Below are 13736 nucleotides of genomic sequence, written 5' to 3'. Positions count from 1 at the left end.
CGATAGCCCTCTTCTCCTCCATGAATTTGCCTTAATCCTCTTTCTAAAGCCATCCTAGTTGGTGGCCATCTCTGCCTCCTGGGGGAGGGAGTTCCACAGTTTAACTGGGCACTGTGTGAAGAAGGACTTCCTTTTAAGTGGCTCCAGGAAGAGAGATATACTTTCGATTATGGACGTCCTTTCGATTCCTCTTGCCGAACCAGAAATGTTCATTGCTGTTGTTTTCTCTCTGCTACTGCCCTACGATTCCTGGAAACAGTGGGCGACATCCAGTGCTAGTCCCACTCAGAGTGAAACCCCTGAAATTCACGGGAATTGCTAACTTAAGTTCATTAATTTCAATGGGTCTACCCTGATTAGGACTAGCACTGGAAACAAGGCACAGCCCTCAGTTCTTATGCTCAAATACCGCGGCACCTTTTGAAAGCAACACCTGAGGTGCCCAGGCCTTACCTCTGAAAAGAAGGCAGTTCCTGTCAGCCGAAGCTTTTCAGACTCTGAAGTCATCCAGGGGAGGGCATTCTCAATGATCTTGTGGTCCAAAAGTCTATTCTGAAACAGATGTCTATAAGAGAAAAGGAACATTACAAGATGCTCACCTCCACAGCTGTGTGGGCTAGTGAGGGTGTCTGAATTGGGAAGAAGAAGAAGGAGAAGGAGAAGGAGAAGGAGAAGGAGAAGGAGAAGGAGAAGGAGAAGGAGAAGGAGAAGAAGAAGAAGAAGAAGAAGAAGAAGAAGAAGAAGAAGAAGAAGAAGAAGAAGAAGAAGAGGAGGAGGAGGAGTAGTAGTAGTTTGGATTTGATATCTTGCTTTATCACTACCCTAAGGAGTCCCAAAGCAGCTAACATTCTCCTTTCCCTTCCTCTCCCACAACAAACACTCCGTGAGGTGAGTGAGGCTGAGAGACTTCAGAGAAGTGTGACTAGCCCTAGCTGCATGTGGAGGGGCAGAGACGTGAACCCAGTTCACCAGATTATGGCTGTCCAGTGTGAAATATGAGCTCCTCTAGTTCAGAGCAGCTTCATCCCAACACAAGGCAACCTCTCCTGCCAAACCAACCCCTCTCCGCCCCTTGCTTTCTCTCAAACATGTCTAGCTGTTGAGCCACTGGCAGAGGAAGAGAAGCGTGGGGGGAACGCACCGCCCCCGACAGCGTGATCCCGGTGGGGTGCCATCACGGCTGTACCCCAACCCGCGCTGGGTGCCACGCCCCGCAGGCGGCGCCCCACGCCCCCAGGACACATGCCACGCCCCTGTGGGTGGTGCACCATGCTCCCAGGATGTGTGCCAGCCTTGCCACCACCTGCTCTCCGCCCCCCCCCCCCCGGTGCCAGAGCTTGAAGCTCCGCCACTGTGTTGGGCAATCACAGGACTCGGGAACCCTGGGGAATGGCTTGTTTGGGTTTAGAATGGTACCTTGGTTCTCAAATGCCTTGGTACTCAAACAACTTGGAACCCAAACACTGCAAACCCGGAAGTCAGTGTTCTGGTTTGCGAACTTTTTTCAGAAGCCGAACATGCTCCATTTTGAGTGTTACGCTTCCAATTTGAGTGCCACACTTCTGTTTTGAGTGTTACACTGAGGCCTGACTGGTTTTGCTATTTATTTTGCATTTTGTTTCTGCGGCTCTTTTTTATGTTACTGTGTGGAACCCAGTTCAGCTATTGATTGATCGATTGATTGATTGTGTGACTGGAGTACATTGTTTATTGCTTTCATTTTATGGATCAATGGTCTCGTTAGATAGTAAAATTCATGTTAAATTGCTGTTTTAGGGGTTGTTTTTAAAAGTCTGCATTACTTTCTATGGTAAAACGTGCCTTGGTTTTGGAACGCTTTGGTTTTGGAACGGACTTCCAGAACGGATTAAGTTTGAGAGCCAAGGTACCACTGTATTACTAATAAATTATTGTTGTTATTATTGTTACCATAATCATCCCCATAACCGGCATTGCCTGGGAATTCTGAGAACCCAAATAACCTGTGCAGTTTGAAATCAGTGCAGTTTGAATAATAATAATAATAATAATAATAATAATAATAATAATAATAATAATAATAATCCTATATAATAAAGTCCAAGTTGTCCCTGCGTCCAAGTTGTCCCATGTGTCCCTGGGGTACTGTGCATGTACCCCAGAGACACAGGGATTGGACGGAGAGACAGGACGCACACACGCACGCGCTCCCCCCACCTACCGTTTCCCTGCGGCTGCCAACCGCCGCTCCTGGCTGGACTGAGCGTTGGCGGCAGGGGGGGGGAGAGCGCGCACGTGTGTGCGTCCAGCAAGGACAGGTCCCGGGGTTCGGAGAAGCGCACAAGCGCTTCTCTGAACCCCGGGATGCCTCCCTCCTGTCCGCGGCTTGGGGAGAGGAACGGAGGAGGAGAAAGCAGCGCTTTCTTCTCCTCCGTTCCTGTCCCCCTGCCGCCGACAGCAAGGACAGGTCCCAGGGTTCGGATAAGCGCTGCGCAAGTGCTTCTCTGAACCCCGGGATGCCTCCTTCCTGTCCGCGGCTTGGGGAGAGGAACGGAGGAGGAGAAAGCAGCGCTTTCTTCTCCTCCGTTCCTGTCCCCCTGCCGCCGACAGCAAGGAGAGGTCCCAGGGTTCGGAGAAGCGCTGCGCAAGCGCTTCTCCGAACCCCAGGATGTTCTAGCACCCGTTATTGAACGGGCTGAAATACACTAGTAATAATAATAATATTTATACCCCGCCCAGCCACTATGGGCGACTTCCAGCAGAAAAATGAAATAAAATAATCTATTAAACATTAAAAGCCTCCCTAAACAGGGCTGCCTTCAGATGTCTTCTAAAAATCCGGCAGCTGTTTTTCTCTTTGACATCTGATGGGAGGGTTTTCTACAGTTCTTGAACTTGGGAACAATTGTGCAACATTTAGTTAAAATTAGTGTGGTTTCGAAAAGTTAAGTCCACCATCTTGATTCTAAATGGCGGGCCATTGTCCCCAAATCTGCTCCTTGATCTCAAGAACCATCCTGCATCAAGGGCGTACCCACCATGCGGCAAGTTAGGGCAGCTGCCCTACTCTAGAAGCAGGGCTGGTGGGCAGAGGCGGAGCACAGCCCGGCAGAGCGCGAGTTCGCCATTCCCGCCGCACCGCGCCGCACCCTCCCTCCAGCTCCCCGGCGCGCCCTCAGGCAAGGCCAAGCGTGGCGGGGAACCAGGGAGCGCGGCGCGGTGGGCGGGAACGCCGAACTCGCGCTCCGCTGGGCTGGGCTCCGCCTCCGCCCACCAGCCCTGCTGCTAGGGAGGGGCACAGCCCGGCGGAGCGCGAGTTCGCCGTTCCCGCCCGCCGCGCTGCGCCCTCCCTCCAGCTCCCCGTCGCGCCCTCTGGCAAGGCCAAGCGCGGCGGGGAACCAGAGAGCGCGGCGCGGCGGGCAGGAACGCTGAACTCGCGCTCCGCTGGGCTGGGCTCCGCCTCCGCCCACCAGCCCTGCTGCTAGGGAGGGGCACAGCCCGGCGGAGCGCGAGTTCGCTGTTCCCGCCCACTTTGTGGCCCCTCCCCTTCCGTGCCTTGGCCCCTCCCCTTGCCCCCCCTAGTTTTGATCCTGGGTACGCCCATGTCCTGCATAATTTGATTGCAATGTCTTAGAAGGTGACCAAACACATCGCCAACAGGCAAATGATTTCCCCAAATATATAGCAGATAGCCTGAAATGTTTCATTGATTCTGTATGTGAGGGACAGAAGCTACAGACAACCCCCTCCCATCTTAAGCACAAGCTCTTCTCCCAGCGCCAGTGGGAGCGGGGAGGGGGATGACTCCAGCGGGGAATCAGGAAGTAGAGGGCAGGGCTCAGGCAGGGTAGCAGAGCCACTGCTCCGCTTAGGAAAGGAAGGGGGAAGCAGGGGAAGCGCGGCAAGAAGACCGCTCCCGCCGGCCCCGGAATTGCGCAAGAAGCGACGGGGGCGGAGATTCAGTATTCCCAGGCTACTTTGTTGGAAAAAGACGCGGGAGTCTCCATTCGGAGGTTCTGACCCAGACTGACAACATGTACATAGCACTGACTCTTCACTGTAAATAGTTTGCACATAATAAAAGCATGAAAATGCAACGTCGTGAGGAGTCGTTACTCTAGAGTAGCCGCTACCGTGCCTGTGACACTGTAGCTCCATAGTCCACTGCTCCTGAATATAAGGGGAACGGTGGCAAACATCAAATGAAGGACTTGGTTCACTAATAAACCCCATGTCCCTCACCTGGCCAGCAGAGAAGCACCCTCCTGGTGGGTTCTAGGATCACCAAGTGAAGTCCAGATGTTCACCTCTCCAAACTCTGCCAGTGATGGATCAGAGATAAGCTTCAACACAAGAGCCTTCAGACTTGCCACAGAAAGTCTGTGGGGCAAAAGGGCACAGAAAGGACATCTGAATCAGAAGAAGATAAGATAAGATATCTTTATTGTCATTGTCCCCTTGCGGGAACAACGAAATTACTCGGTTGCTACATCCACTTCCGATAAAGCATTCCGCATAATCCAAAATTACAAAACCTAATTAAAAACAGTAAATATAATACAAAATAACAAGTAAAATAAGATGACTTCAAAGTCCAGGCTTTCCATTTAAGGCCAAAATCGCTCTAGAGAAGAAACTGTTCCTGAGACGGCTCGTTCTTGCCTGCATTGTTCTATATCTCCGCCCCAATGGAAGGAGCTGAAAGAAATGGTGACCAGGGTGCGTGGATCTCTTGATATGTCTAGTGCTTTTCTATGGCACCTGGTGGTATAGATTTGTTCTGAGGTGGAGAGTGGGAAGCCAATAATGCTCTCTGCTGTTTTAATAATTCTACACAGCCCTGCTCTGAAGTACAGCTTCCGTACCACGCACATAAACCGTACGTGAGCACGCTCTGTATGGCACAGTGATAGGTCAAAGTCGGATACTTGAAGCAGAACAGGCCAATATTTTAGAACACACTGAAAACGGTCTGCCACCTCTGGTCACCTCTGGTCCTACTGGGCATATTTCAAGGGGTTAGGATTAACGTACAAAGCCATAAATGACTTGAGATCCAACTACCCAATCCTGCCTTTCCCAATATCAACCATTTCAGGCGGAGGAGGCCCTTTTGATTGTGCCACCCTAGATGCTGCTCTGCAACAGCGTCTTCTTGGTGGTGGCTCCCCATTTGTGGAACCCTCTTCCTGGTGAGATGTGTCTGCCTCTCTCATTATTAACATTCAGGAGCAATTTAAAAAAACAACAACGCACAATTATGTTCATTTGGGAGGTTTGATGGCCGAAAGCAATGGCTCTGGGCAACCTGGAAATTAATAGCTGTGAGGGCTATGTGACCGTCTTTAAATGTTTGTTGATGTACTTAATGTTTTCATTGTTTCTTGGTGTACTAAATGCCTTTATTTTATTTTATAGCGTTTTGCTTTCTTAGCTTTTGGCTATCTTGGGCTCCCATTGGGAAGAAGGGCAGGATAGAAATTGCACAGATTAAAAATAAAAATAAAAAAGACTGTTTTGCATGGAAAGAAGTCATAAAGAGGGAACTCTGCATGTGCAGCTGTCTAAGAGGAAGCCCAAGATTTGCAGGAAACCATAGAGCTGTAGAGCTGGAATGGACCCCAAGGGTCATCTAGTCCAACCCCCTGCAATGCTGGGGTCTCAGCTAAAAAAATTCCTGACAAATAGCCACCCAATCTCTGCTTACAAACCTCCAAGGATGGAGAGTCCACAACCTCCCGATGGAGTCCATTCCTCTGTTAAACAGCTCTTGCTGTCACAAAGTTTATTCCTAATGTTTAGTCGGAATCTTCTTGCTTGTAGCTTGAATCCATTGGTTCGGGTCCTACCTTCCACAGCAAGAGAAAGCAATCTTGCTCCACCTTCCATGTGACACAGCCGTTCCGTTATTTGAAGACAGGTATCATATCAGCTCTCAGTCTCCTCTTCTCCGGGCTTAACATACCCAATTGCCTCAACTGTTTCCTCATAAGACCCAAGATCTATATGTTTCCAGAGGAGGCCCATGCAAAAAGAGGTGGACAAAGTGGGAGACTGACCTGCAAGGGTTGCCTTCAGACAAATGCTGCTCTCTCAGAAACAGCCTCCGGCGACCCTCGTAGAAGGGCATCCTCTTCTCCAGGGTTTGGCTGACCTGCTGCAGGAGAGTGCAGAAAAGCTCTGGGAACATCTCCTGGATGCCCTCCTCGGTGTGCAGCACGGACAGGACTTCGTAGATGGCGCAAGTGGCCTGAACAGAGAAACAGCAAGAGAATGAAATCACACCTCGCTGTGTGAGAGGACGTCTTCCAGTAAAATGGCTGGCCATCATAGAATTGTAGAGTCAGAAGGGATCCCAGAGGTCATTCAGTGTCAGGCGGCAGAGGAAACAACCCCCTCGGCAGGTTGCTGGGAATGGATGAGACAAGGAGAAGTCCTTACCATCTGCTTTTTATTCAATACTAGCTGGCCCGGCCACGCGTTGCTGGGATGCTATGGAGAGGGAAGCTTTCCTAGCTGCAGTACCAGTGTAGCCATTGCTAGAGGGCACTGTTTTGCAACCTCTCCTGTGCTCCCAGCATCCCCAGCTGTCTGAGTTTTGTGTTCAGGAACAGTGGGTTTTACCTGCTTTACCTGCCATAGGTGTGACATCTATCTACGCAAACTGTATATGGTCACTCGCATATTCACTTGGGATGTTGTGTCCAAATTTGAATGCAATCAGTCAAGCGGTTTCGGAGAAAAGTGGAGACACACCCACATGGCCAGTTTACATTTATATATATATAGATTTACAGAGAGAGGCTTGGAACGCAGCCTCTTGGAGTAATGATGTTGTCCACCCCCCCCCTTCTCTCACTTCATCATCTCCTCTACAGGTGGTGCTGAGGGCCCTTTGCTTCTGAGCTCTTTGCTCTCCTACTTTCAAGGCTCGCCAGGTTCTGGGAGATGGAGGGTCTGGAATGCTTTCTAAGGATACCGTGTCCGCCAGCTGTTGCCCTCCTGGTGGTTCCTCTTCCTCATCCTCCTCTCCCATTATTTCCCAGCTTTCCCCCACATCTGCCTCTGAGCTGTGACCTCTCTCAAACCCCTGTTGTAATTCTGAACTGTCTCCTTCTTCTCTGGAAGGGTCAGGCTGGGGAGGCAGTCTTCACCATTCCTCCTCCGCCCAGTCCCTGACATCTAGTCCAAATTCTTCCAATGCGGGGATCACAGCTAAAGAATCGCTGACAGAATCCAGTCTCTGCTGAAAAACCTTTGATGAAGGAGAGTCCACCTTCCAAGACTGCCTGATTTTCTGACTGCCGTATGTAAAAGCACATGAATGTGACCTTTGAAGAGTTTGTAAGTAAAGCATTTTTAACTTACCAAATGTGTGGTCTCTTTCTATGCTAAGAGAGGGACTTTGGAAACAACTTAGGAGGGAAAATTTTGTGCTGGGGTTCTCTCACCAAAGAGTACTTGCTCCAAACCTGGATCTTAGGCATCTTGGAATTCTCTTTTTCATGTATACCTATATTTTCCTCTTCAACCAAGAACAAAAAACCCCCCATCAGATTGCTGGTGCGTGTGAGGCTACCCCAGTAGCCAGGCTCTCCCTAATGCTCTTATGTTGTTTCAGTCTACATTAAGCAAGCTAAAATCTCTCCGCTCTAAGAATCCCTCCCAGTTTCTCAACTGCTCCTCACTTACCATAGAATCATAGAGTTGGAAGAGACCACAAGGGCCATCCAGTCCAACCCCCTGCCGAGCAGGAAACTTCTTCTCACTCACCTTGAGAGATCCTTCATCTGCAAATTCCATGCTCTCATTGCTGCCTGAGGAGAAAGGGGCTTCCAGACTTGACGGCTCGGCCACCCTAGCTGCTAGCTTACATAAAATCAGTAAGGCCTGGGAAGGGTCTTTGCCTAGAGACCTCCAGAGTTCACCCGTTTCACTGCAATGCAACAACACAGAAGTTGAAGAGACTTTGTGTGCCCCCCCCAAGCACCGCTCACTTAAACCCAGTGGGTCCAATTTGTGGGCTGAAACGCAGATGCAGAATCTCCCCAAATGTACAAAAGCCTCGGCTTCATGCTGACATGCACCTGTCCATCGGGAGGCGGCGGCGGAATAGGCTCTCGATCACGGTGTCCAGGTGAAAATGGGAGACAGCAGACACGGCTTCCACAAGGACCTGCCGCAGATCTTCCTGCTTGATGGTGGGCAAGCGGCTGTAGAAAATGTCCAGGATCTCTGAAACCTGACGAGGGCAATGCATTGCTATCAGCAGTCCCACTCGCTTGAGTCAATTGCATTCTAGAAATTCCAAATACCTTCTTAGAAATTTAACGCTACTCTGCTTTCTCTGAACAAAGGAGCGTAAGAACCTGCTTTGTAATAATATTAATAATAATAATAATAATAATAATAATAATAATTTATTATTTATACCCCGCCCATCTGGCCGGGTTCCCCCAGCCACTCTGGGCGGCTTCCAACAAAATATTAAAATACAGAAATCCATCAAACATTAAAAGCTTCCCTAAACAGGGCTGCCTTGAGATGCCTTCTAAGGGTCTGGTAGTTGTTGTTCTCTTTGACCTCTGGTGGGAGGGCATTCCACAGGGTGGGTGCCACTACCGAGAAGGCCCTCTGCCTGGTTCCCTGTAACTTGGATTCTATCAGCGAGGGAACCGCCAGAAGGCCCTTGGTACTGGACCTCAGTTTCCGTGCAGAACGATGGGGGAGGAGACGCTCCTTTAGGTATACTGGGCCGAGGCCGTTTAGGGCTTTAAAGGTCAGCACCAACACTTTGAATTGTGCTCGGAAACGTACTGGGAGCCAATGTAGGTCTTTCAGGACCAGTGTTATGTGGTCTCGGGGCCACTTCCAGTCACCAGTCTAGCTGCCGCATTCTGGGTTAGTAGTAGTTTCTGGGTCACCTTCAAAGGTAGCCCCACGTAGAGCGCGTTGCAGTAGTCCAAGCGAGAGATAACTAGAGCATACACCACTCTGGCGAGACAGTCTTCGGGCAGGTAGGGTCTCAGCCTGCGTACCAGATGGAGCTGATAAACAGCTGCCCTGGACACAGAATTGACCTGCACCTCCATGGACAACTGTGAGTCCAAAATGACTCCCAGGCTGCACACCTGGTCTTTCAGGGGCATAGTTACCCCATTCAGGACCAGGGAATCCTCCACACCTGCCCGCCTCCTGTCCCCCACAAACAGTACTTCTGTCTTGTCAGGATTCAATCTCAATCTGTTAGCCGCCATCCATCCTCCAACCGCCTCCAAGCACTCACACAAGACCTTCACCGCCTTCACTGGTTCTGATTTGAAAGAGAGGTAGAGCTGGGTATCATCCGCATACTGATGAACACCCAGCCCAAACCTCCTGATGAGCGGCTGCATGTAGATGTTAAAAAGCATGGGGGAGAGGACAGAACCGTGAGGCACCCCACAAGTGAGCGCCCAGGGGTCTGAACACTCATCCCCCACCACCACTTTCTGAACACGGCCCAGGAGGAAGGAGCGGAACCACTGTATGACAGTGCCCCCAGCCCCCAACCCCTCTAGACGGTCTAGAAGGATGTTATGGTCGATGGTGTCAAAAGTCGCTGAGAGATCCAGCAGAACTAGGAAACAGCTCTCACCTTTGTCCCTAGCCCACCGAAGATCATCAACCAGTGCGACCAAGGCAGTTTCAGTCCCATGATGAGGCCTGAATCCTGACTGGAAGGGATCCAAATGGTCCTGCCATACTCACAATGGCTCTCCAGGGTTTCAGAGAGAGGCATTTTCCCAGCCCTATATTTCTAAATTGTCTTCTACAGCCCAAGGGAGTGGGTTGGTCCAAGGAATGTGCACACCATGAACATATTACATATTGCAAACTTATTTGGGGGAAAGGCTGTAGCTCAGTGGAAGGGTATCTGCTTTGTTTTTGCAGAAGTAAAACCAAGTTCAGTCGTAACTTGGTTGCCGAACGCCTTGGAACTCGCACGTTTCGGCTCCCAAACGATCAAACACCGGAAGTGAGTGTTTTTGAATGATTGTTGGAAGATGAACATCCGGCGTGGCTTCCACAGTTTCCAACTGGCTGCAGGGGCCACGCTTTGGTTTCTGAATGTTTTGGAAGTCGAACGGACTTCCGGAACTGATTCCGTTTGAAAACCAAGGTACGAAACTACAAGAAAGAAGATTCCACCTAAACATTAGGAAGAACTTCCGGACAGTAAGAGCTGTTCGGCAGTGGAATTTGCTACCAAGGGGTGTGGTGGAGTCTCCTTCTTTGGAGGTCTTTAAGCAGAGGCTTGACAGGCATATGTCAAGAATGCTTTGATGGTGTTTCCTGCTCAGCAGGGGGTTGGACTGGATGGCCCTTGTGGTCTCTTCCAACTCTATGATTCTATGACTGTACTTCATTCAGGACCCAGTGGGGCTCTGCTGTGCTAAGCTGGTTAGGTCAAAACTTAATTTCGGTTTACGTTCGTTGGTTGCTTGAAAACAAGGGTGAGGAACTTCAGCCATGGGGGCCACATGCACCCCAAGCCTCTCTACCTGGCCCCCAGGGCTCTCTTTAGCCACACCCCCTTCTACAAGGCCACACCCCTCCCTGGCCCTGCTCTGTGTCCTCTGCAAGAGCTTTTACATGGCTGGCTCTTTTGGAGTGATGGGTACGTGTAGGAAGAGCGTCCTTTTTGCACGGGCAGAATGTGCGAAGGTGAGCGTTGCATCCATCACTCAGCCAACTTGCCCACCCAGCCCCACCCATAACTGGCATGTGCCCCCCACCCAAGAAGGACTATGAAACACAATCCCTGCCTCTGCTCTAAAGCTAAAGCCAAGCTTCCACACCAGCCAAAGCCTGCAACAACAACCAATTGTAGATGGATGCCTTTGGAGACCTGTCTGACACATGTCAAACAAAGCTTATAAAAGCCACACACACACACACCCGTGGTGGCAAGTGGTCACCTGGGCTCCCATAGCATCTCCGGAGTCCCAAAGGATGGTTAGCAGCCAGCGGCCAGCAGAAATGGCGCACATTTCATTTCCGGACACCAGGTCTTCCAGGATGACCTCGATGAAATCCAGGGCTTGATCTGGTGGGAAATGCATGCTGACCACCTGTGAAAATGCCAGAAGGAAAGGATTGCGAATCTATGACCACAATAGCAATTGCACTGAAATGCAACTGCGGGAAAAACAAACAAATGGAAGTGGCATCTACTCCCTCAAAGGTGGTGGATTTTCCTTTGCTGGGGATTTTAAAACCGAGCTTGGGTGGACACCTGTTGCAGATTCTTCTTCTCCGATTCCTGCATTCCTGGGGGTTGGACTAGATGACCCTTGGGGTCCCTTCCAACTCTCTAGTTCTGTGATTTAATGAAATCTGGTCCTTAGATGTTACCCAAATGACTGGGAAATTCACCTTGGCCATTCTGCACGAAGCTTCAAATAGAGCGCTGGGGACATCACCCTTCAGGTCATGACAGGCAGCCAGCATTTCTTCTTTCTCCTCTGCTGTGACTTTTGACTGAGCTGGCAAGAAGGGAGGGGAGAGAGAATAGCGATCGATCTATTTCCTGACCATTTCACTTCTGGCTGGATAGATTTTGCTGAAAGGAGGCATTGCTATGATTCTATTATCATAGGTAAAGGTAAAGGGACCCCTGACCATTAGGTCCAGTCGTGACCGACTCTGGGGTTGCGCGCTCATCTCGCATTATTGGCCGAGGGAGGCGGCGTACAGCTTCCAGGTCATGTGGCCAGCATGACAAAGCCGCTTCTGGCGAACCAGAGCAGCGCACGGAAACGCCGTTTACCTTCCCGCTGTAGCGGTTCCTATTTATCTACTTGCACTTTGACGTGCTTTCGAACTGCTAGGTTGGCAGGAGCTGGGACCAAGCAACGGGAGCTCACCCCGTCGCAGGGATTCGAACCGCCGACCTTATGATCGGCAAGCCCTAAACTCTGTGGATTATTATTATTATTATTATTATTATTATTATTATCATTATTATTAAATTTTCTGTTTTACAATTTAAAGTACTCATTTTTACATCCTTAATATATCAATGACTTCCCTACTTCTCTTTCCATGGTTCATTTTACATATCCTAAATCCCTGCATATTTTACAGAAACTATACCATTCAGTATTCCATTATTGCATCTATCAAAACCTATATACACTGTTGAATTTATCTTAATGCTGCCAACAGTTATTTCCCATATATTCAATAAACGCTTTCTTCTCTAAACATATGTTCTTCTTGTTCTCCTAGTTTACATGTTAAGCCTGCAAGCTGCACATATTCTATCAACTTAAGTTGCCATTCTTCTTTGGTTGGGACCTCGCTCATTTTCCATTTGGGGGCTAACAAAACACGGGGTGCAGTAGTGGAATACATAGATAACCTTTTTGACATCTGGGCATTTCAGTCTGAATTATCCCCAACAGAAAGGACTCTGGTTTTTGGCAAAAAGCACTTTTAAACATTTTTTCCCCAGTTCATTATGGATCATTTCCCAATACTCCTTAACCCTTTTGCAAGTCCACCACATATGAAAGACTGTTTGTTCCCTCCGCCTCTTTGCATCTCCAGCACTCATCTGATTCAGTCTTATCTTAGCAAGCCTACTCGGAGTTAAATACCATTCGTAAATCATTTTCAATTAGTTCTCCTTCAAAGAATAACATGTTGTTGTTGTTAACCCAGAAGCGGGTCCCCTCCTCTGCTTTCCAGCAACAGGTCTACAGAACCATTGCTGACTCCAGCTGTCCAAAAAGAACACAGCTGCCGTGGCTAGCATCCTGTTATGTACTGAGCTGAATCATAGAACAATAGGATCCAGAACCAGCAGTCTGATTGGTCCGCAGGAGCCACCCAATCCAACTCCAGGTGGAAGTGAATCCGCAACCTGATTGGCCTGCAGGAGCAGCCAATCAGGCTGCTGGCAGAAGTGAATCCGCAACCTGATTGGCCTGCAGGAGCAGCCAATCAGGCTGCTGGCAGAAGTCAATCCACAAACTGATTGGCCCACAGGTGTAGCCCTGAAGTAGCCAATCACGCAAAGCCCATTGTGTAAATAATGTATATAAGCAGATGGTTTGGGGAAAAGGGCATTCTTCTTCTCCTTGATGACTACGAACTGAATAAATAGCATGAAATTCACTCTCGACTCCGAGTATATTTCACAGCCAGTGTTTTTTTTTCTTAAAAAAAATGTTTAGGGGTACTGTCAGGGGGACTCCCTACAGGGAGCCTCCCCCCCCGTCATCCTGACCAGCACTTCGCCCAGCGACAGCACAAGCAGCGAGTCGGGAGGAGGGAATGAGGAATGGAGCAGATTGGAGAGAGGGCTCAGTGAGGTGTCAGGGCCCTGGCACCGCTCTGGTAGAGGGTCAGCGGATGAGGGACTCAGCGAGATGTCAGAGCCCAGGAGCCGCCCCAGCCAGCAAGAGGGGAAACCTCTCCTTCCGGTGCCCAAATTGAGGCGCGCACCCACATGTAGGGCAAAGGGGCGGCGTTTTGGGGTGCCCAGGCTTTTATGCTGGCCGAAAAGCAGGAGGCAGCCGTTGCCGGGTTCTGAATCGGACTAGGCGGGCATGTTTTCTGTTATCTCTGCACTGCAAATAAAATAATAAAACTCTTAAATGCACAATAAAACTCTTAAAGACAGTGCAGACTGGAGCGTCTTTACTCGAGAGGAGCCGCAACAATCCCCTGACAGGTACCCTCATTTCGAGTCAAGAAAACCACCATTT

The 13736-nt window shown here is 49.7% G+C and overlaps 1 protein-coding gene across 1 annotated transcript in view; it reads right to left on the bottom strand.

Annotated features, from left to right (window-relative positions):
- LOC118097780 (maestro heat-like repeat-containing protein family member 2B) overlaps positions 1-13736 on the bottom strand; it is a 69496-nt gene that overhangs the window by 14193 nt on the left and 41567 nt on the right. Inside the window, exons 28-34 of the mRNA XM_088661449.1 lie at positions 11398-11507; positions 10941-11093; positions 8067-8221; positions 7753-7915; positions 6039-6229; positions 4222-4359; positions 454-565 (exon numbers count right to left, since the gene is read on the bottom strand). Coding sequence (XP_088517575.1) covers positions 454-565; positions 4222-4359; positions 6039-6229; positions 7753-7915; positions 8067-8221; positions 10941-11093; positions 11398-11507 — 1022 coding nt within the window. The remainder of the gene's footprint in view (positions 1-453; positions 566-4221; positions 4360-6038; positions 6230-7752; positions 7916-8066; positions 8222-10940; positions 11094-11397; positions 11508-13736) is intronic.

This window comes from Zootoca vivipara, chromosome 1 (genome assembly GCF_965207765.1).
Source record: "Zootoca vivipara chromosome 1, rZooViv2.hap1.1, whole genome shotgun sequence".
Lineage (NCBI taxonomy): Eukaryota > Metazoa > Chordata > Lepidosauria > Squamata > Lacertidae > Zootoca > Zootoca vivipara.
Note: the sequence above shows the minus strand (reverse complement) of the source record. Positions and strands in the feature narration are given on the sequence as shown.